Genomic DNA, 24,020 nt, shown 5'->3' with positions numbered 1-24,020 from the left:
CCCAAGAAATAGTCATCTAACGTCTGTCTGAACATCTCCACTGACTACCAGTTAAGTAGCCATTTCATTTTCAAACACCTCAAAACCCAATACCACAACTCCAGTTACCACATAGCTTTAGTTGAAGTGCCAGAAGTAAAAGATTGCTAGTATTTAGCACTTTGTTCTTTATAGAAAGCCCCAGTAACCAGCAGTGGTTTTACTTACACTCTGAGTAATTTCTGAGTCTTTGGAAGTTTAGCAGTAGTAAGATACACAGCTTTATAACTGACTCCCATCCACCCCTCCATAACAATTTTAGCTGGCCCCTTGTTGAAACCTTTGAAGCTGCTGTGACATCTCTCACCGCCTACGTTATTCTTCTGGAATTGGCTGGACCAGAGAATCCATAGATTGATTCTGAGCTATAATCGGTACTAGATCTTTTAGTGCCCCTCAAAAATTTATTATACAGAGTTGGAACTGGAATTAGAACACAGGTCTTCTGCCATTGCCTAAGACTGTCACTACAATGTCCGCAATAGAAGGGATCCATAAATGCATGTAAATTTATTATGTTAAGAAGCACACAGTTTCAAATCACCCTGTCATAATCATTTTTCAATATAAAGTCTCTCAAATTATCTGCCTTATGTCAAGTTTTGGGCATATTTCCATAAAATAAAGAATACCAAACTATAAGAATAATAGAATTTTGGTACTAGAAAAATCCCAAAGCAAAATGCAAACCATATATAGTTTATTCTTATCTTAGATTGCCCTCTTCCTCAAACATACCTCCAACAAACTACTAGTTGTATTTCCTAATCATAATAATAACTTCTTTTGTGTGTGTGTGTGTGTGTGTGTGTGTGCTGGACCTGTCCAAGTATTTTATATGTTACCTCATTTAATCTTTTCAACAACTATGTGAAGTTGAAGGTATTTCACTTATGTTACAATTAGAGAAAACCAGAGCTTAGAGAAGTTAAGTACCTTGCTGAATAACAGCTAATGCATGACGGCACTTGAATTTGAACCTGATTCTGTCTGATCCCAAAGTCTGTGTTCCCAACCACTGTACTGCTCTCCTCCAGTAGCATCACTCCCTCTTCTCCCTTGAAAGCTTCTTATAGCTAAATGTCCTACTGACTCAATTGGTAAACTCCGGTCGTAGCTCACAGGAAAACAACCAACTAGCCATTGAATAACTTTTCATTTGGGTACTCAGTATTCCAAAATCTCCCTCACCTCCCTGACCCCATTAATTTTAGTCTTACTCAACTTCTCCTGGATTCTCTTTGCTTTTAGAATCCTGTAACACAGTGTCTCCCTCATGCGCCCTTTTTCTTCACAAGTATTCTCTCAGTCTAGTTTGATGTTCTGAACTGCTATGGTCCCATTAGAATCAATCATTTTCTCAGGGACACTCACTCCCCAAACTTTGATTTTTTTTGTTTGTTTCAGTTCATCATTTGCATTTAATACCAGTAAGTTTACATGAAATGCTAGTTCAGTCTTCAGGTTTCTAGCTAGGCATAACCTTCTGAAAAGTACTGTAGTAGCCTCCAACCCACTCCCCCTCAACTGCGCTTTCGCTTTCTGTGGTTTCATCTTCTTGAGGTCAACCACAGCCTGAAAATATTAAATGGAAAATTCCAGAAATAAACAATTCATGAGTTTTAAATTGCGTGTTGTTCTGAGTAATGTGATGAAATCTTGTGTAGTCCCACTTTGTCCTGCCTGGGACATGAATCATGTCTTGTGCAGTATATTCACACTGTACACGCTCTCTACCCATTACTCATTTAGTAGACATCTAGGTAATTAGATTGACTGTTGCAGTATGGCAGTGCTTGTGTTCAGGTGACCCTTATTTTACTTAATAATGGCCCCAAAGCACAAGGATAGTGATGCTGGCAGTTCACATATGCCAAAGAGATGCTGTAAAGAGCTTCCTTTAAGTGAAAAGCTATGTACGGGAGAAAAAAAAAGAAAAAAAAACAACAAAAAACATAGGATATATAGGATTCGGTACTATTCGTGGTTTCAGGTATCAACTGGGCACCTTGGAACATATCCCCCACAGATAAGGGGGACTATTGTAGGACTTTTGGGTGACTTTGGGAAGACTTCACCATAATGGCACTGTGAATAAAAGCTCTGCTCTTCTTTACAACTGATCAAAAGGAAGACATCACTTCGGGAGTAAGAAGTTAGTCCAATCCTTAGAAATTATAATTAAAGAAACATTCTGAATTTCTAGGTAATTTAGACCAAATTTATTGCCTTAGTTTACATTTTTACAATTTGAAGTTCCTTGGGGCAACTTATAAAACAAGGAATATCTGTTTAAATAGAAGACAAATATATCAATGACTGACATTTTTCTAATTGAAATTTTAAAAAGGAATTTCAGGAAGAAATTGTATGTATTTGAACATGGACAACATCCATTTTACCATACTTAGTTTTCTTACAATCAAAGGGTTTTTAAAAAAAATAATAAAATTGTCCGGATTGTTTCTCTCACTGCATCTGGGATTTGAGGATCTGAGTATTTGAAAAACAAGAGGGATTTTTTAATTTATTTTTAATTATATATAAGTTTTGTGGCTGTATTCTCTTTTTTAAAATTTTGAGGTAAAGAGTAAGGAACACTTTAGAACCAAGGGCGTTGTGAATATCTTCTGTTTTTGCTCTTGATACATTTTATAATGTTTCCTTATCGGAAACAAAGAATATATCATTGGAAGTCTGTTTCCAAGATAGCATTTAAAATTTGATAGGAAAATACCTTTCAAATGTTTTATTCATATACTGCCTGCGAATTATTATAAAATTAATAGCAGTGTTGGTTGGTACATTGTCCATGTCACATGTTTCTTAATAGGATTTCAAAACCAGCACAAAAAGTTCTCATTTCACATCACATATTCAAGTCCCACCTACCAAATTCATCATGGCAACCTGGCCTATTAATGATGCAGTGGAAGAGAAACCAGCACATGGCTGGATGGATGCTAGACCAGAAATTAGTAACATTTTTAGTCTTTGAGATGATAGTGAGGCTAAGCAGTGTGCTTAATGTCATTTGTAAGCTTATGTCATAGGCCAAAGAGGTAGGAAGAGAGGGTGATGGGGCCTGGTAAAGCAGGAATTCTGCCAAATAGTAGAATGTTGGAGTTGATTGTTGTTATTCTGTCTCTTGCCTGAGGTATATCCCATTTTAAGTTCAAGACTAAGGAAACCTTCCAGAAAGAAAGTTGAAAAATTTCAAAGCAAATCAGTAAATGCTGGTGGTTCTATAGTTTCACATTACAGATTTCTTCTTCTGTTTCCCAAAGGATTCACCCAGGAATTCCTCCATTCCCCCAGAATTACTGCTGCTGCTTTTTTTGTGTTCATTACACACTGCTGGTACCTGTGACAGCATTTGCTTTATCTTGCCTTGCAGTGTACTCCATTTCTTACAAGACTGTCTTTTCTACTTAGATTGGTAGTCCCTTGAGGGCCTGGGCTAAATTTTTCTCATCTTTGCATCCCTTAAGTAGCCGTGGTGGATTAGGCATAGATCAAAATAAATGTTTGAATTAGTGAATTCCCTTAGTATGTTGAAGTATTTGTTTACTAGGTGGATAAGGCAATTAAAGAATGTATTAGAAGCCACAGCCTGTGCAAGGGAAGTGAGCAATGAAGATTAAAGCATCTCTGAAAGTGTAAATCATAGGAAAATAAAATTAATTTTCAAAAGCAATCTACATTCATTTTTAGGAATCTAGACATAATCTAAAGTGAGATATATCTGTATTTTGTTTCCTATTTATAATTTTAGATTGAGGAACTTTTTACTCATTATTTGCTTCATAACTGCATCAGTCGTCATTTAATAAAGGATGAGAACACTTAATTCTTATGGGAGGTTTAGGTAGGCAAAATATTTAGATATTCTAGTTACAGCTGTTAAGTTTTATTCCTGTGAAAATGAAACAGAAGTTTAAAATATGCTCCAACGGAAAAACCAATATTTATTAATTCCAAGTGAAATGAATGAGAAACAGAATAGCCTGCAGAAAAGAAATGAGGATGATATTTAATGTCCTATATACTGCCTGTAGCACAATTATGGCTTACAGGCATTTTGTGCCACAAGGGTGCTTATTATAATTGTTTCATGAAAGACATTTTATTCACAGTGGCACTAGTATCCATGTATTTTTTTTTTTTTAATTCTCATAAGAGAGAGATGGCCATTTCTGGGAAGTTTTGTAGTTCCTAGTCTTAAAAACATTGGGTGAGTGGGTGATGGTTTGATCACAGAAATGATCTTTCTGTGATGGCCAAACACCTTGGGTGGGGGGCAGAGTTTCAGGTTAGCAAGCCCAGGTCATGTCTTCATATTATGCCATTTATTAATATCTAGTTAATTGTACTTGATTCTGTTAATAGATGAAACCATGTAGAGAGGCTGCGTTGACATAGAAATAAAACTTGAACAAACAAAAGAATACCCCCTTTTCCCAAGGAAGATTTGGGCTAGGGATTGTGAAAACATATTGATCATTATATTTAGCAAGTTCAAAAAAGACCTTTTGAGAGATGTGGCCTCTAAGGGTTCCTGTCTGTGATAATCAATGGTAGGAATGTTTGCTCCAGAATGGATCCCACCCTGTTCTGAGCCTGATTTTCCTTGTCATTCCCTCTGCAACAATTACTACACAGTAATTGTCCACATACTGAAAAATCGGTGTGGGGATTAAGTAGAATGCTCAATATAAGTTCAGTTGCAGTGGAAAGAAAAGAAGTCCTTTTGACATGCATTTGATAGGAATTTGTTAATTTCGACAAAACATCTGGTGTAAAAAAGTTGTAAACGCAGTACATTTGAAGGGGTTACAGGAGAAGGGATTTACTGTGCTTAACAATTGCCAGTAGTCAGACCACTTCCAAGTTGTGATTTTGTCAGACTCCAAAATTAAGTGGGCTCAAATCTACTCAGCCCTTTCTTGGGAGAAGATCCAAATCCAGCTGCAACATGGAGCAGTTACTCATTGAGAAACACGGTTCTACCCAGTGTCTCCTAGCTAGTTTTCACTAATATGCTTAATATTGCCCTTTTTATATTCTGGGTAAAAAAAAAAAAAAAAAAGACTGCCTTTGTGATTTATTGGTTGAACTTGTACAGCTGAATCTACTATAAACGGTCTGTCTTTATTGGCATTATTTTACTACAGATTTCAATGTTCTTGATCTTTTATTAATTTTCTTAATAAGATAATTCAAACTTACAATAGTCACTATAGTTTCAAAGCTTGATTGAAAGGTGCATTCAGTATTTTCTCTAAATAAGCAGCAATTATAAAAACACAGCTATCGTTAAAGATAGCATCTATTATAAACTCTGACAGTCTTGCTTCTTAATTATATCAGGCTGAAAGGTTTATTTAGTTAAGTTCCACATTTATTGAACTCTTAACTCTGAGCAAGGTACTGTTCTAGGTACTACGGAGCTACAAAGATGGACGGTATATGATATCTACCCTCACCAAGCTTGTAGTCTTGTAAGAGAGATCAACATGTACACAAAAGAAGTATGAGGAAGAATGTAATAAGTTCTATGTTAGATGTATAAATAACACTACTGGAAGTAAGATAAATTAGCTGTGGTTGGATAGACTGGGAAAGATTTTACAGAAGAACTGACATTTCAGCTGAACCTCTGTGGACATTTAAAACTCGGTTTCAACATTCAAAAGTGAGGATGTGGGGAAGGTATGCATTATGTGTCCAAAAAACTTCCTGAGCCAAATGCAAGGAAACAGAATAGTGTCTGTTGTTTAGGGGAGAGCCGTAAGTAACCCTGTGTGTGACTTGAGCTCTAGTGAGGACAGATAGACTGGGGTAGGAATTTTTTTAAGGCATTGAATTGCTATTGAAAGATTTTAAGCAAAATAAAAAGGTCATCAGGGATTACTCTGGCTGCTTGTATATAGGATGGAATAGGAAGGATAGAGATGAGAGACAGACCACTTAGGCTAATTTTAAATATTCCAAATTAGAGATGCTACAGGCCTGGATTAGATTAGTAGCAAGAAGAATAAAGAGATATATAACAGAGACATGATAGTAATAACAAGATGAGACTCTATGTGGGGAGTAAGGTAAAGGGAAGAGTTGAAGATGACTCCAAAGGTTCCTTCTTTGGAACATGATGGGGAGATGACACAATTAAAAGTGATAAGCAACACAGGAAGAGGTATACTTTTGACACATTGCTTGTAAGAGTCATTTTTTTAATATTAAAGTAATTTTGACTTTAATATGAGTGTATCTTTTTTCTGAATTTGAATTTTGGAGATCTTTTTAAATTAAGAATTGTTTGAGGACATTGTAGTGAGAGTGGAGTATACTATCTAATATATTGTTATATTAGTATTATTTAATATGTTATATAAAAAGAAAATCGAGGAACAAGACCTTTGATATCATTATTTTCTTTTAGCCCATGCCACAAAGCAAAGCTTAGAAAATAAAAGATAATTTTTATAGGCCGCCACTTACTTGAAGAAACATTGATGTTGTAACATTTGTTAAAGTACAGCCGAACCCTCAAAATTCCTCTTTCTAACCAAATATACATTTTGTGGATGAGACGTCTATAAAGAAATAAATGTTTATAAACACTGGGCAGTTGTTATGGAATTTAAATATCTGTACTTATTACCTAAGAATGTCTGGGTTTCACGACTGAATTAAGATAGATTCCAGGCTTCTTTAAAGGTAAACAGCATATGCGTTGATTTATCTAGGACAATGGAAAAATGACTGAATTTTGTATTATGATAAAAGTCAACATCTTCTCTTCCATCTATTTAGCAATACTTTTGGGTAATTTTTTTCTCCTTTGGGGAACTTCCCAGATGTTTTGTGAATATGATTCCAATTTACAAGAGTTGTTTTTATATTGTAGCTGAGTAATATCCCAACTCCGAAACCCTTAGACGAGTGTAATTCTAGCCAAGGGGTCCTCTGAAATGTGTGTAGGAGTGCCCCGTGACACTGGCTTCCTTGACTAGCTTAGACTCTCAAAGCTGCCTGTGAGGTCACTTTCCTGGGGTCAGAGAATCCAGGCCTTAATACAGTAATTTCCATTAACAAAGAAAAAAGCATTTCCAGGTATCAGCTGGGGGCATTAAATTTTGAGCAGTGTTCATATATAGTGCAGTGAAAATGAACAGTTTAGTACAAGACGATTTAGATGGTTCTGTAGGTACAGATGTTATATTTTCTGAAAGGAAGAAAAGCCCTGAAATTTAGTGAAAACAACAGGGTGGTTGCTGTTGTACATATCGTCAGAAGAATCATTTTCAAATAAAAGATTGGAAACGTTTAATACTAATATATTGTAGTAATCTAGCATTAAGTAGTGAAAACACTTTAGACAAGTCCAATTTGTATGACTACATTTATTTCTTAATATTTATTTAGAAAACTAATCGTCAACACTTAATTTTATCCAGGTATGGATAATGCCTTTTATGATCTCCCATGGAAAAATCCTCCCAAGTCAAAACAACTCTGAGCTGCCTCACTCTGCCCAGCAGTTGGTTTGTGTCCTGTGTTTGCTGACTACCTTAAATAATTGCCCAAGCCAGGCATAGTTTAAAAAGTAAAATTCTCATTTAAAAACAGTCATGAGCTTATGGTATCCAGGTGTTGGTGATTTTTGGACTGTGGGACCTCTTGTTCTTGATTAACACTGATGGGACAGAGATGACACAGATGATCAGCCTAGTAGATAGAGACTTACGTTTTAGAAGAGAGTACAGACTTTCTTGCCTAAAACCATTTTCTGAAAGGTTTTTTTCCTCTACAAAATTTACTGGCTAGCATTTCGCTTTTGTTGGAACATTGACCTATGATGATTTTATTCAGTATTTTTGCAGGATGCCTATCAATTTTAGTGACAAAAATTGTTCAGCAAACACATTTGCTGGTTCTGGTATTTTCAAGGTTTCTATAGAAACTGGAAATCTTGGAGCCATTTTTTTTAAATCTTATTGCTCTGATTTATAATTCTGTATATGAAAAGCATGAGTCTTATCAACCCAAACCAAGCAAAATTAGTAGAGTACATCCATCCATGATGTGCTAGTTCTGTGTATCTTGTGCTTAAGGGAAACCTGTATGAATTCAGGAGCTTACAGTATAATTAGAGTGGTCAGACCTATCTGTATGACAAGGTAACTAAGCCGCTAAAGCAGAGCCATGCTTGCAGAAGGAATGGATGTGAGGAGCTGGAAGACTGCCTTGTGCCAGTGAAGTGAAAGCCAGCATGGAGGTGTGAGGAGTAACCACCTCTGGAAATGCTTCCTTTGGACACTGATGCTACTTTTATTTGATAATTGTTTTATAACGACTGAATATTTAGTACTTAACATATAAGTTTCCCAAGGACATCATTGCTTTGCCTTTTATTTTGTTTGTTCTGGTGCATAGGTCTATTACTTCAGGGATATAAGCTCCCCCCACCCCATTCCCTTATTTTATAACTAGATGTAACCCAAGGTATGAAAAGTTTGTAACGTCTTTAGTTCAGACAGTAAGCGATTGAACTCAGGAGGCTTGGGCCTTATTTCTGATTCCGTTATTAGTGACCCACCGTTAGACTTGTACTTCGAAGTCTTGAGTAGAAACACAACTGTAGGTGAGTAGCTAGCAATACCAAAGTGGAAGTAAAAGCTTCCAAATTCGAAATAATTGCAGGGAGTCCATTATGATCAATAAAGAATGGATGAAATATTTATTTTAAAAATAGTTTTGCTTGTTTTAGTGACACAGATAACTTAAAATGGGCTAACAGAGTGTTGTCAAGTAGAAGTCTTCCAGAGCCCTGCTTTGTCATATACACAAAGATTTGTAATTATGTTTTAGTGCACATAGATGGTTAATTCTGAAGTCCTGAAAATAGTTTCTCTTTCAGCAAGTTCTGTGCTTCTCTTACAACCTTAATTACAAAGTTGATTTGCTTAGTGTAACAGACCCTTCTTTTCCAGTTAGCCTACATCTGTTTAAATTAGCACACATTTTGAATTAGTGGAGCTCAAATTAATGATGTTTTATTCTGTTACGAAGAGTTTGTTTTCCATCACTGATAATTATTTCCAGGAAAGTTAAGTCCACAGAAAATATTCTCTCAGTTTCCTTAATGTTGTTTACCAAAGTCCAAGACATGGCTTTTAGTTACATGGGGGAAGGAGAGGACATGGCGGAAGCAAAGGAAAATGAAATGCTATAACCTGGTCTCTCAGATTTGTGAAGCAGGTTCGGAGCAGCATTCTAAACCAATGTTACTTCTTGTAAAAGGCAAACCAGACCTCAGAATTTTAAAGTCTAATGTAATTGAGAGAATATGTGCTGATACATACTAATACTTTAACCCCTATCAACCTGTTAAGTTGTAAGAACCTCTTAGTTGACCGACATTCTGACAGCCCCACCAAAAGTGCACCAGAGGTCCACTAGTCTTTTCTAGAATCTTTCTCCCACTAGATCATTCTCATTGCTTCAGAGGGTTGATTTGCACCAAGTTCCTCTTCCCCCGGGATGCTTACTCAGCTGAGATCCCGCAGAGAACCGGAAGAGTGGGCAAAGGAATTTTTAAAAGGATTTTTTATTTGTAAACTGATTTCTGATTTCCTTTAGACCTATGTTCATTTAGAGAGACTGTTATCTTGTGCTTCTTTTTTCTATGCCTGCCCTTGCTGGCTTGTGATTCATCCAGTTCATAAGATGTTCCTTTATAAGGTGTGAAAGGCACAGAAATGGACTAGTAATTTAGGTCTTGATGTGTTTTAAACTACAACAAAATAATAATAATAATAATCACCCCACAAACATAAGAGGCCATTGAGCATCCTTCAGGATGCAAAGCATCTGTGTTTTCCTGGGGAGATGGAAGCAACTCAGTAACTCTATCATGGGAGTTGATTATTATTTATTTATAGCAGTCTATAAATTTTAGCTAGAAAAATGTTGACAAACTGTGCTATACCGCGAATGCACAGTAATCTAACTAAAGACCAAAAGGCCAGTTACATCTCCTAAGTGAACAACATTTAATCAATATTAAACAGGGGACACACATTTTGGTGGACAGTTTTTAAGGTGATGAATAAAAAGATATTTAGAATACAGGGAACATTGGATGTTTAATAAAGTATAAACAGGACCATTTAATGTTTATTATATTGCCGGTAAATGTTTAATAAATATGAGACTATATGAGACTGTCTTCTTATATGCTTTCACTCATTAAAACTGTACTCACCAGCTGCCGAATGCTAGACACTGGGTATACAGCGAGGAGCAAAAATGAGCACATCATCATATTCATGGAACTTATGGTCAAAGTTATAAATATATAACCTGTGCATGGGTGTAAATACTCAAAACTGTAGTTTTTAATTTATGTTTTTATAGAGTTTTGCTTAGCCTGGTAGATTTTCTACAAATAAGCTAGTATCCATAAAGCTAAAAGTTATAAGGCCTTGTGAATTTAGGTGCCTTCCTCTTTTTTTTTTTTCCCCCCACATCTCTAAAATGCGACTTGGTTTATGAGATTTATACTTATCATTAGGTGCTCTTAGTTGCTCATATAAATGCGGGTCATGTTACGGTAGTGTAGCAAAACTAATATGAAGCACGCTATTCCATAGGACTACAATTGAACATACTGTGTCACTGTATGTATACGTATGCTCGGCACATAGCAGGAGCTCAATAAATATTTGCTAAGTTAATTCACGTTCATAGACATTCTTTTCCATCAGCAATCATTAGGACTGCCTCTTATACATAGCCAGTTTTGCTGCTATGCCGGACAGAACTGTTGTCACATGACTATAATTTAAATTGCATGGCTTTTATCCATTGCATTTTTTCCATCCCAAAATGATGCTGTTTCCTTTTAGTATGTATTGTGGTTTTCCTAATATGTACTGTAGTACGGATTCAGCAATTGTCATTATTTCAGCAGCATATTGCAAAGCTTTTCCAACATATTTTATTACCCCATGTACTTGTCTGATGGAAACAAAATCAAAGGAGGACCTTTTCACTGGGAGAATTAAGTAATTTTTAATGGTAATGGAATGGAAAACTTTACAAGTAAAATTTTTCTTTGCCTTTGAAAGTTAGGTTTATCAAGATATAAACCAAACAGGAGATGAGGAGTTAAAATACCCTTTTCTGTTTGATCAGGCTCACTGTAACATTTGTTGAAAGAATAAAGTAAAACTTGTTCCAAGAGATTGGAAGGTAGGTTGGATTCAAGTTGAAGAGCTTTAGCAGTACATCAATAACCGCATAGTTCTCTCATGCTGAATCTCCGCATGACATTGTGCTATGTACTTGAAAATGGGCATTAAGGTTATCTTGCCCTAACCAGCTTATAGTTTGACATATTTAGGTACACACAACCAGAAGATACAGTGACATTTACAAAAGGGACAGATTCTCTAATCGTTACAGCTTTATAAAAGGGAACTAAGTACTCTATTTTAAAAATGTATAACTTTTATGTTGAATAATCCTATGGATCTCTCTGCAGGTAGGGGGAAATAATGGGACAGAATGGATAGAATGCAAGGTAAAAAGAGCAAGGGAAAAGTACAATGAGGAGAGAGTGACACCTACTAGGAGTGTGTAAGAATAAAGATGAAGGGGGAGTGGTTTAGAAATGGAAGGGAGGGCCTTAGTGAAGATCGCATTTGCCACCCTCACAGTGTTGGTGCTTCCCACCCTTATCTGCTCATTTTCTAGATTCTGCGTGACTTCAGCATGCTGTCAAGTGCCAGGTGCCTGACAGTGTTGAGTTATAGTGGGAAGCTAACTGCTTTATTAGTCTAGCTATTCTCTATTGCTTTTGGCATCATTTTCTTCTTTGCTCCTCAAACATCCATTCTGGAGTGTTATCAGATTAGGACAGCCAGTCAACAAATATATGAAAGAATAATGGAAAGATCAGTGGGAAGTCAGGAGATGCAGCATATAGTCCCAACTCTGCTACTTAATAGCTGCGTGACTTTGGGCACGTCACTTTCTGCTCTAGTTCTCCCAAATGTCAAATGAAGGGTGTAGACTAGATGATCTCTAAGTCCTTGTAGCTGTTACACTTGGTGACTCTATGACAATGGGGGCCTTATTCTTGGAAGACATCTATTATGGTTTCTAATATAATATAGCATTAGCTTTGTCTGCTTTATGAGGATGTGTTGAGGGTCACCTAGGATAAAAGATGTGAAGACCCTTTGAAAACTCTATGTAGAATCGTATAAAATAAAGATGATATGAGTGGTTTGAAGGAAACTTTCCCCCAAAAGATATCACATAGTCATAAAAATTAAAATAATTCTGTTTAAATAAATGTAAGGCAAGTTACAGAGGCCATGAAATCAGACATGTAGTTATGCTTCATTATAGGAAAATATGAGATGGGAAAGTATAAAAACCAAGAAACTGACTCGATAACCATTGCCTGGTTAAGCAGCTAGGTTGCTGGAGGTGAAGCGTGTGACTTTTCTTTTTTCCAAACTGACCTTCTGCTTTTCAGAGTTACCTTAAAAACCCTAGAAAGAAATAGGCAGTGGACCGTGTACCTTTCTCCGTGCACAGTCTACTCACTGAGGGCCGAAATAAAACATAGAATCCAATACCAAAAGGGAATGGGTCATCTTGACCCAATGGTGGAGCATGACAACACGTAACTGCCTTGCACACTTGTCCAGTGGAAGCAGTAGCTGTAGGCCTTTGTCTCAGTATACTACTCATCTCTCTCACCCCCATTCTTTTATTTCTTCTCCTTCTTGTGACATTTTACTATTCTCGCTTCCTTACCTTAATAGAATAGAAAGAGGAAAGAAAAGAGGAAAACATCCAGAAGGTGGGAGAGGAGGAGAAGAGAAGGAAAATAAAGATGAAAAACGTCTCAGTGAGGCAGTGGAGAGGGCTGGATGTCTCTCTCTCCCTTAGCATACTGAGTAGATAAGCATACTTTGCACCAAATCTTTAAGACTGACGTAACTCTTTCCTTTGTTACCTTTAGTTCCCCATCAGTGATATCTGAGAAAATCATAGACAGGCCACGCAGTAAGAGCCAGCATGCTAGCTCTCAGCAGACCTGTACCATTTAGGACTGGCATTAGTTTTAGAAAGGACAGTAAACCAGTGGGTAAGGCTGAATCACCCTAACATGGCACATAAGTTAGAGTGACAACATATGTTTTGCACTTTAGAGTTCAATTTATAGATTTGATTGCCATGGAAAGAGGGAAGGAAAAAAAAAATGCATGACGCTTGTGGTGATTATGAGAGAACTTATTCATTCAGATTGGAAAAGCAAAGTTAAAAATCAAAAACAGGCCTACCAGCCTAGATATGTCCAAAACCTAGTACTTTGGTAACGCTATTATGACTTCCAGCAGATTAAATTTCAAATTGTGGAAAAGCTTCAGAATAAGGGACGGCTTAGTATCCCACTAATAGGGCTTATTAAATTTAGATAAAACAGATGTTTTTCAATGGCAGCAACTCTGAATCACAAAAAGCAAAATGGAGAACAAAGAGAGCAAAAACAAGCTAACACTTTCACTAAAAACGTACCGTATCTTAGTTTCAGAACCTGCTCACACTTACACTTAAAGCATTCAGTTAAACCCCAGAAGAAGCAGCATTAATTGGGGGGAAATTCCTTAAAAATGATTAAATGTGTATACATTATGTTGATTTGCTAACAACATTTTAGAAGTGATGCTGTGAAAAGAGAATGGCCTCTAGAGATAGACAGCCCCGAGTTCAAATGTCACCTCTCTTACCTGTTTTTATGACCTATGGCAAGTTGCTTAATCTCACTGAACTCACTGAACTCACTGAACCTCAGTCTTCTCATCTATAAAATGGAGTTGTTTTGAAGACTCAACAATAGAATACATGTATCACATCTGGCTCACAATAGGTGCTCAAAAGATATTGACTCTTTCATATTTAAAGCTGTTTTTGCTCATAGTATCATGTCTCAATATATTAGAGTCAGTCTCCTGGAATTTAAGAGCTTTAGATTAGCGGTCTCTAAAGAGAGGTACCCCTGGATGATCCATTGTGGGGTGAGAAGAGAAGATTAGAAATTCTATTTATGATCTTTTAATCCAAAATATAAGAAAATAGTAATTAAACTCCACTAATATTTAATATATGGATTAACCCCGGTGCTGTCATTTGGTTTATGTTGGAAGGTCACTGTCACATACCTGAGGATAGCATGAGATCCTTGATTTGATGAGTGTTGATAGTGGCACCCTTCTTCTTTAATTCACTTTCAGCATATTGCAACATATTTCAGTTTATATGTGCCTGGTTAAGTAGATTTATGGTTCTTAGTATTATTTTCAGCCTGTGGTTTCTTTGCAGGAATCTTCTTAAGCCATTTAATCACTATGCATAGATTAGCTAAAACTAGATAAAATTACCCATGCAGGAAGTGGCTGAAGAAGATTCCTGCGAAGAAACAATGGATGCATGGTAATAGTAATAATACAAACACAAGGGAAGGATGAGAAAATGGTAGAACTACATGACACTTCTACAGGTTACCTCATAACATGGTCGGCCGAGTCATAAAGTAAAAAGGAAGATAATCTAATCAGACCTGACATGATGTCAGCCAAAAAATAAATTATCAAGACATTATTTGAAATATGTATTTATACCTGCTGTCTTTGCCAAGAAAGCTCACTCTAAGTATATTTTGTGCTTTGGATATATTAGCTAGTAATAGTACTACATGTCTATACAAATATATATATATATATATATACTGGGGATATGAAGCACCTTACTTGGTGTAGTAGATTTGTTACTAGGAAAAAAAAAATGTTTATACATTTTATTTCTGTAAATTTAGCTGTGATTTTGAGTCACTTGGTAACTTGTAAACCAATGGCAGAAAGTATAAAATAGACCCTTCCAGAAGAGAAGTTAACCTTGTCTGGCCATTCCTCTCAGCTTTCATATCGTATGTGATTTTACTGTCTTTTACACACATCCATATATTATTTTGCAATCTATTCTTCTATATCCTCTGTGACTCTTCACATAATAAAAGGCATACAGCAGGTGCTTAATATTTTGAAAATTAAAGAAAATGAAATGAAGGCTCCTCCAAACAAAGAAACTAACAACAACAACAATAACAACAACAACAAAACAAAACAAAACAAAAAAACCAGAGCCTGGAAATATAGCCATTATCCCCAGGGATGGCCACATTGAATTCCTAGAGATTACTTGTTTAGATCCTCCCATATCAAGGTTGAAGGATCAGTCTTAGTCCTGGGGTTCCCTTCCTTTCACCAGAGTCATGATATGGGGGTAGCCCTGTGTGCATAAACTTAACAGATATGCTGATGATCAATCAAAGTCCTTTGGCAGCCACTACTTATTAAGCACCTAGTGTATGCAAGGCACTTATGTAGGTGTTATTATTTATTTGCCACAGTAGCTCTATGAAGTAGATACTATTATTCCCATTTTATTGATGAGGAAATGGAGGCTGCCACAAGTTAAGAGACTTATCCAGATGTCACAGAGCTAGTATGCAGTGGAGCCAGGATCCAAATGCAGTTATGTCTGACTCCAGAAGCTAAGCTCTTGACCATTTTACTGTGTTATGTTCTACAGGATTGTGAAATAGTGTTCATGTATCAATGATGACTTCGATATTGCATTTTTAGGAGCTATAGTTGCCACAGGAAACTGTTGTTATACCTTGGAGACATGCTTTGATGGCCTTGGGGAAATAATACTTGGTCAAGGTTGTAGAGAAAGGCAATAAAATTTACATTCAATTCAATTTGGGAGTTAGTTCGGTTTTATGGTGTCCTAATTCAGAGAACCCGAGGATGAAAACCTTGACAGTCCGTCAGGTTACTTTTGTGTTACACTGTCTTGAAAGTAGAGACATCCCATGCTTTCAAATCTCCTATGATGGAAGTTGTCGTTGGTCATTGTAATCTGTTGTCAAGACCCACATATTGTTTTCTTGCTAAGATCACTGCGAGCACTGTTCTAACACTGTGTAGTAATGAATGACCCAAAGTCATATTGAGTCTTAAAGACGAACCTAAGCCATAGAGATAAACTTATGTTCATTTTAATCTGGTAGAATATATTTTAAAAGTTTTTCCATCAGAAAAGTAATTAAAACAAAAATATTTCTAGTAATTCATTTCTCAAAACAGGATAGAGTAAATCCAGAAACTCTGCAGAGAGAGCATTATGTGGACATTATAATGGAGGAAAATGAGGAATACCTGCCATCTACACTAAACATTTAGCCATCCATTTCTTCATGTATCTTGTATTTTCTACTTTTAGTTCTGTTTCACTGAGTCAGAATCACAACCTATTCTCCTAATTTAGAGGTAAGGAACTGTGGCTAGGAGGCATATTCTTAACAATATTGCTCTGGTCATCACAACATGCAACCCAGTGGAGAGTATTTGTCCCTCCTGGTGGGCATCTGTGGCTAACTCAGAGTAGAGGCTTTTAAGAATTCAAGATCAGAGCAGTTCAAGAACTTTAATCAGTAGGTAATAACACTCTAAAGCCTAAGTGAATCCTTATAGGATAGGAGTCAAATAATATATGTGGAAACCTACAGGCCCTATAGCACTTTATCTCCCTTCCCTTGTACCCTTCCACTCCTCCTTCTTTGCTGTCTCTCTTTGTCCCTTTGTATATGTCTCTAGTTACTTTCTTTGCCTCCTACTTCTTTTTCTTGCTTCTTTTCTCTTCCTCTCCATCTTTATTTGTTTGTATAATTTTTTTCTTTTTCCGTTTCTACTTAGTCTTCCCTTAGTTCTTTCCTCCATTCTCTGTTAATCACCTGTCATATCACAATAAAATATATATCAAAATCAATAACTGTTGATGTTTACTGAGCAGCAAGTAGTTTTATTTATTACTCTAAAGGGAAAAAAAAAATCTCCCAAATAAGTAACTCTTTACATATGTCTTAAGATTGAAAATTTCCTTTTTTTGGGGTCATAGCCCTCACCAAAATGAGGTTCCCTTCCTCCTTCCTTAACTATAATTGTGTCCTTTGTTGCTCCTTTCCACCCTTAGCTTTGATGAATCGTCACTTACTTTTTTGCATTGTTTTATGTCTATTTTTTCTTTAATATGGGGAAGCTAAAATTGCTACTTAATATGAAAGGTTATGGATAATTCTGTTATTCTAAGTTTCTGGAGTTCAGACATGCCCCATGTGCATTCTGTTCTAGAAGCTCCGATGAGGAATGGCAGAATTTCTAGATGATTAAAACCCCTCATAAACAAACTGGTTGGTTTTTTTAGACTAATGTCTGATTGATTTGCTTTTTTCACCTATCCAAACTGAGATTTTTAAATTCTATTTTAATTACTTCCTTGTCCTGAAAATAGATTGCTTGTAATATGAAGCCCTTCTCAGTTTGGTAACTTTCTACAGGGTAAGTGATAAAGGTCATCAGTGTTTTAGAAAGTGAATAAATGAATGAACGAGTGAATGACTAGCTAGGTAAGTTCACTTAAATTATTTCTATTGTACGCTATATTGTTTATGATGAGCCTTGTACTATCTTAGGTTTTGTCTCTTTTCAACTTTTTTGTTTCCTTATAATTTCCACGCACCGTCAGAAACCCCTTGCTTCTTTGATAAGCTAAACTCTTCATTCCTTTTTTAAAAATGTTCATTTTCATTAAAGTGCTATTTAACATTAGATATTAACTTTGACAGATGTTAATGCTGCTTTTCAATCAGGAGAAATATATTCTTGGGAAGTGCCAATTTGAATTGAATATATTTGAATTTCGTATGTGAATTAAACTATTATTTAAACCTTACCCATCCATCATATGGGGGATGGAGCAGCTGGCTGGTTTTATACATAAGTGTTTTTTTTCCCCCTAGCAATAACAAAACATTAGAAAATGGCTTCCTATTATACCAAAGAGAATTTAATACAAATTTACTACAGGACGTCATTGTTTGTCAGTACCTTAGGCTGCCTAGAATTTAAATTGGCAGGCACTTCTCTGGTATAAAATGCTTTCCATGGACAATATTAATATTTTAAAAATCCTTTTTGCTCCTGCAGATTTCCAGTAGACAGAAAGTCTAGCTGTATTTACTCTTTGGCTACTAATGAATGCTATTAAAGTATTATTTATCTTATTTAGGCAGAGGCACTTCAGGTATGAGTTCAGAATTGCCAAGTAAGGCAAGCATTTAATTTTAAAATAATAATAAAAAGATAATCCATACAAAGGTGGCAACAAAAAATGTAGATAACTAGAAAGAATTTTGGACTTGAGTCAAGAATCTGGGTTGTATCCCCACCTGTGTCACTAACTAGCTGGGTCACCTCGAGTAACTTACTGCCCAACTCCGGACTGCATATCTTCTCCAAAGGCTCAGCATCTACACTGCATGTTCTGTATACTAAAGAGAATGGGGCTGAGGGAAGCTGAATCCTCTTGTTTATCAGCTATCCAGACCAGTCTAGCAGCTCTGATGTCAGTCTCCAGCTACATTTTTTCATCTTTTTTATAATCCATTAAATCCTTGGTAGGCTTTCATTGCTAGTTCTTTTCCCTGGGAATTTGCATTTGGAGATGTTGAGGGCTTCCTACCTTTTGGAATTTTTCTATGCTCATGAATTCAGTGTAAAGTTGTTTAGAGTTGATGAAAAATACAAGAATTAAAAGTCTTGTTTGAATGAGTATCTCTGTAAAATCAGACTGTTTCCGTCATGACTAATGTACCTTTACTCTTCCAGAGTTTTGAAATGAATACGTTTGAGTCTTGGTATAGTGAGGCATGATCGTCAGTTTCTCTTATTAACCATGTAGCATTCTCCCACTTACTCCTGTTCTAAACATTTTTTTTTTAAGCCCAGAATGACTGAGTAACAAGGTTCCATATCACAGGAAAGCTTGCTAGCTTGATCTTCAGTTACATTTTAGGTACTTGAAAATTTCATTGATTTGAAATAGTTTGAATTGCAGTGAGCTCTACAATTTACCTTTCATTGGTTTGCTAGCAAATAAAGTAAGCAAAATGATAACTTGCTTCAAAGTGTTAAGAAATTAACTTATGCTTCAGCATGTGTGTTGTGTAAAAGCTAGTTCTAGATAAAAAAAAAACTTCATTAAAGTAGGTCTAGCACTATAACTAAAAAGGCAGAGAATAACAAATGTTGGTGAAGATGTGGGAAAAATTAGAACCTTCATACATTGTTGATAGGCATGTAGAATGGTACAGCCGCTATGGGAAACAGTTTGTTGGCATCTCAAAAAGTTAAACATAGAATTACCATATGACCCAGCAGGTCTACTCCTAAGTATCTACCTAAGAGAAATGAAAACATATGTCCACACAAAAACTCATACGTTAGTATTCATAACAGCATTATTCATAATAGCGAAAAAGTGGAAACAAGCCAGATGTCCATCAGCAGATAAATGAATAACAAAATGTTATGTATCTGTATAATTGAATGTTATTAGACAAAAAGATGAAGTACTGATGTATGCTACAACATGGATGAAACTCTAAAAACACGTTTTATAAAAATTCAAACACAAAAGGCCACATATTATATGATTCTACATATATGAAGTGTCCAGAATAGGCAAATCCATAGAGACAGAAAGTAGATTGCTGATTTCCAGGAGCTGTGGGGAGGGAAGAATGTGGAGTGACTGCTAATGGGTATATGGGGTTCTTTTTGGTGTGAAGAAAATGTTTTAAAATTGGATAATGGTGACGGTTGTACAACTCTGTGAATTGAATTATATACATTAAAAGGATGAATTTTATGGTTATGTGAATTATATCTCAATAAAGCTGTTATATCAAAAACATTAGTGATTATATTACTGTAATTACTTGAAATTATAAAAATATATTTAAATTACATTTTGCCAGGAACTGGGAAGAGGGTGGGATGGGGAGTTAGTATTTAATGGATATCGTGTTTCAGTTGGCAAGATGAAAAAGTTCTGAAGATAGATGGTGGTGATTATCGCACAGTGTGAATGTACTTAATCCCACAGAACTGTACACTTAAAATGGTAAATTTTATGCCATGCATATTTTGCCACAATAAAAAAAAAATCTTAGCCCTAAAAATTATATTTTATGTTATTCTAATGTAAAAGGTTTTTTGTTTTTTTTTTTCTTCTTAACAGGAAAACTGAAAGTGTGATTGGCCTTTTGGTTTTTATGCATGGGATCTTCTGTTCTGTGTTTTAGAACTTTTCTCCAGTATGTGTCACTGGGGGAAAGAGGGAGTTCACACACACACACACACACACACACACAAACACATCATCATCATCATCATCTTTATCTTGGCTTTGAATGTGATCTTGAAAACATTTTTTAACACTTCGTTTGCCAATAGGAAAGTAAACCAGACCATAGGAAATTTGTGTTGTTAAATTATAAAATAGTGAAATACTGTTCTCATAGTATGAATTATCACAGATTTCCTGGTACTTGGTTAATCTTGGCTCATTGAATAGGAAACACTTATACTGTATATAAAACACCTCTATATCTTTCTATGAGCATTTTCCTTTGTATAGCAGAATAGAATGAGCACCAAAATAGCATTGAAAATACTCACAAACATAGATATATATTTGTCCAATACAGTGGGTGAGTTTCAGAATGCAAAGGAAAGGATGGAAAAACGAAAAAAGGAAAATCCAGCAATGAGGAAGTCACTGCAAAAGGAATCAAATTATTTTCAAAGGCCGTAGAACTTTGTTATGACCCACTTTGCAAGCTCTAAATTTGCACCCTCTGAGGATTAATCTGTGAAAATATATCTTTTATAAAAAACATTTCTAAGCCTAGCTGCTCTATAAGACATTCGAGGATGAATAGCACGAATGCCAGCAGTGCCATTACTATAGTGTACAATCAGAGAGATGTTTTGTTTTTGTTTTTGACTAGGAAGTGGTTGCTTTTAAAAGTACAAGGAACACACAGTGCTTGTGTGTGCGTCTCTGTATTTTCTGTCTGTCTATTCTACTTTTGCAGGAATAATTATGGTCTTCCAACATTTTTGTCCTTAAAAGTGGGGTTTTTCTAGAATTTGGCACTGTGGTATACTACCTTTGATTATAGGATCCAATCAGAGTTGATGTACTCAGAAATCCATTGATGTGATTAATAGTCTCCTAATCATACTTTTATTTCCTAGATTAGTCTATTTCCTGTAGTTTCACAATTTTGAACCATATCTTGAATTATCCTTTAGAGGGGGCCTGAAATCCTTATGAGTAATTTTAGTTTGTAATTTGCATGATTATTTTCATTTTCTTTGATTTCTTTTGCTTGAAGAAAATGAAATTTTGATTTTTTTAACTCTTTGAGTGCTGTTCTGTGGTAACTGGCCACCTAGCATGAACTTTTTTTTTTTTTTTTTACAACATGAAATGCATATATTTTTTTTCCACCAGCACTAGATCCAGAAGTCTTGCCACAAGTTTCCACTAGTCTGGTTTTTATTCTCCTCAAAAGTAAAATAAAACATTCTCAGAATCTACAGGTAACAGGAAACTACACCAGGAAATGATTGTGCAGGAAATGTCATTGATCATTCACTCTTTACAGTTAGATTGGTCATAGGATTCGCTAGTAAACACAATCTATTGAATGAAAAAAAAAATGACCACTTCTAAAATCTTTGGGACCTTCAAATACATTTGAAGATTATTGGTGCCTTTGGTACCTTGCTGATTATGTTTTTATCTTTTACCTTTTCAAATGATTGTCTGCATTTGAAATTAGGAACTTTCATATCTAGCAGTTACTTTAATATTTGCTTTGTTTTCAACAGTGCCCTTAAAGATAGCCGTTTTCCCCCAATGACAAGGGATGAGCTGCCACGGCTCTTCTGCTCAGTTTCTCTGCTCACTAACTTTGAAGATGTCTGTGATTATTTGGACTGGGAGGTAAGACTCTAGACAATTTTTAAAGAAAAATGAAAGTAATTCTGGAGTAATTGTTTAAAATTAGGCCCAGAAAACAACTCTTTCAGCTCATTCTCTCTTGTAATGAAGGTAGAGAGTAACAAGGATAAATAAACTTCAGAGCTGATCAATGAGATATTAGCAAAGGAGTTTTTTTCAGAGACAGAGTGCCGTGTGTTATTTTAATCCCCCAACTGAATTTTCTCTTCATTTTTATCCTATTATTTCACCAGAGGACCTTGTAAAAGTTGTTAATAAGTAGTAAGAAGGACTGATTGGAATTTGTTTCTCCTCTTGCATCCTGGTGCACTCTTATGTTACTGCCATCAAGCAGTTAGTTAGGTAGTCAAAGGATATGTCTAAGAATCAAGAAGCAAAAGAGTTAGGATAATACATCAGTTGGGAGAATCAGCTTGTGGATAATGACTGGGTGTTGGTTAGAGTTAAATCATACTAATTCAATTTTGGCCACCTTAACTTATATGCTTAAACACATTAACAAATAATATTAAGGTTATATCTTGGGTATCTCTGCATTGCTATTATCGGAGTAGTCTATATTGACCATATTTTTATTCTCCAACATGTGGGGTTGGGTTTTTAACCCATTTCCCTTTAGAAAAAAAAAAAAAGTGCAGTTTACTGCCAGCGTCAATTTTACATAAACACGCTATGCTCTTTGAGGCTGAAGCAAATCTGACTGGTTTTCAATGTGAAAATAAAATATAAAAACTGTTCTTGGAGTGATTTCTAAACAGAACTTGTCTCTAATCCTAATGTAACAGAAATGTGTACATAAATTGGATTCATCAAATGAATCTTTGGTTAATAACTGTTCGAGAATGATGTTAACATTAGCATAGGAATGCTACATTTTCTAGGATTTGACGTTTTCAGCAATCGAGAATTACTATATTTTATAAATGGAAATACCACTAAAACAGAATGCTAGGAATAGAATGATGTCATTTGTTTCCAAAGACACTCAATATACTAGAGTGATGCAAAAATAATAATAAAAGCAAGATATTTCATGGCAAACTTTGGGGATAAGGTTAGGATTGTAATCTGCGAGTTATCTCAGGGTAAACACTACAGCTGCAAGCGCTGCTGGCGAGTATTCTTGTGGTAAATGGGAAATGGGTTAAGGAAGTTTAAAGGTTCTCAACATGATTTACAATGGTGGTTAGGAGGAGATAGTTAAGTGTACGTCAATGAAATTTTACACACCAACGTGCTGACATTATCGAATGCCTACTGTACTTAAGGCACTGTGCTACATATATGAAAGTACTAAGATTTGGTCCCCAAATAAAGCACCTTATAGTTTAATAGCAGAGAAAATAAGTATACACAAAGCATGAAGAAATGTAAATAAGAATAAAACAATCTATAAGAATAAAACATTGAGAATTCAGTGATATACATAGCATTCTCTTGCACTTAAACACTCATAAATGACATTGTATCATTATGACATGTTTTAATTCTATGACCTTTTTAGAATGCCTGTCCCCATGGTAAATAAGATATTTTGCTTTGTGGACAGATCACAGTCTTGATAGTTAATTGTATTTGAGTTTTATTATTAGCTTTGCCTTGATTCCTTGTGAGACTTTGGACAACTTACTCTGCTGCCATTCAGTTTTTCCACATACAGAACAAGTCATCCATAAAGATCTTTATCTTCATTTGAAAAAACCTCAGTGATATAAATTATTGTTGTTATGCCAGAGCTATTTAAAAAATTCTACAGAGAGTAGGATGAAAGAGTTCCTTTTAGGTTTTGTGGTAGGGTGTTTGGGAGCATTATCAAAATATGAAAGCATCTTAAGATTTATTTTTTTACTTTGTAAAGGAAAAATAAAATTAATTGATAGGGTTGATCCTAGCAAAGTTGGAATATGCAAAGCCTTTTATAGAATTAAACTTTCTAATTGATTGATTGCTATCAATTT

The 24,020-nt window shown here is 35.5% G+C and overlaps 1 protein-coding gene across 1 annotated transcript in view; it reads left to right on the top strand.

Annotated features, from left to right (window-relative positions):
- The window catches only part of AMMECR1 (Alport syndrome, mental retardation, midface hypoplasia and elliptocytosis chromosomal region gene 1), a 103,948-nt gene that overhangs the window by 58,262 nt on the left and 21,666 nt on the right, over nt 1-24,020 (top strand). Inside the window, exon 3 of the mRNA XM_011374337.2 lies at nt 21,930-22,044. Within this exon, the coding sequence (XP_011372639.1) occupies nt 21,930-22,044 (115 nt within the window). The remainder of the gene's footprint in view (nt 1-21,929; nt 22,045-24,020) is intronic.

The sequence above is a fragment of the Pteropus vampyrus genome, unplaced genomic scaffold (assembly GCF_000151845.1).
Source record: "Pteropus vampyrus isolate Shadow unplaced genomic scaffold, Pvam_2.0 Scaffold244, whole genome shotgun sequence".
NCBI classification, from domain to species: Eukaryota; Metazoa; Chordata; class Mammalia; order Chiroptera; family Pteropodidae; genus Pteropus; species Pteropus vampyrus.
The sequence above is the reverse complement of the archived record's forward strand: the minus strand, read 5'-3'. Positions and strand labels throughout refer to the sequence as shown.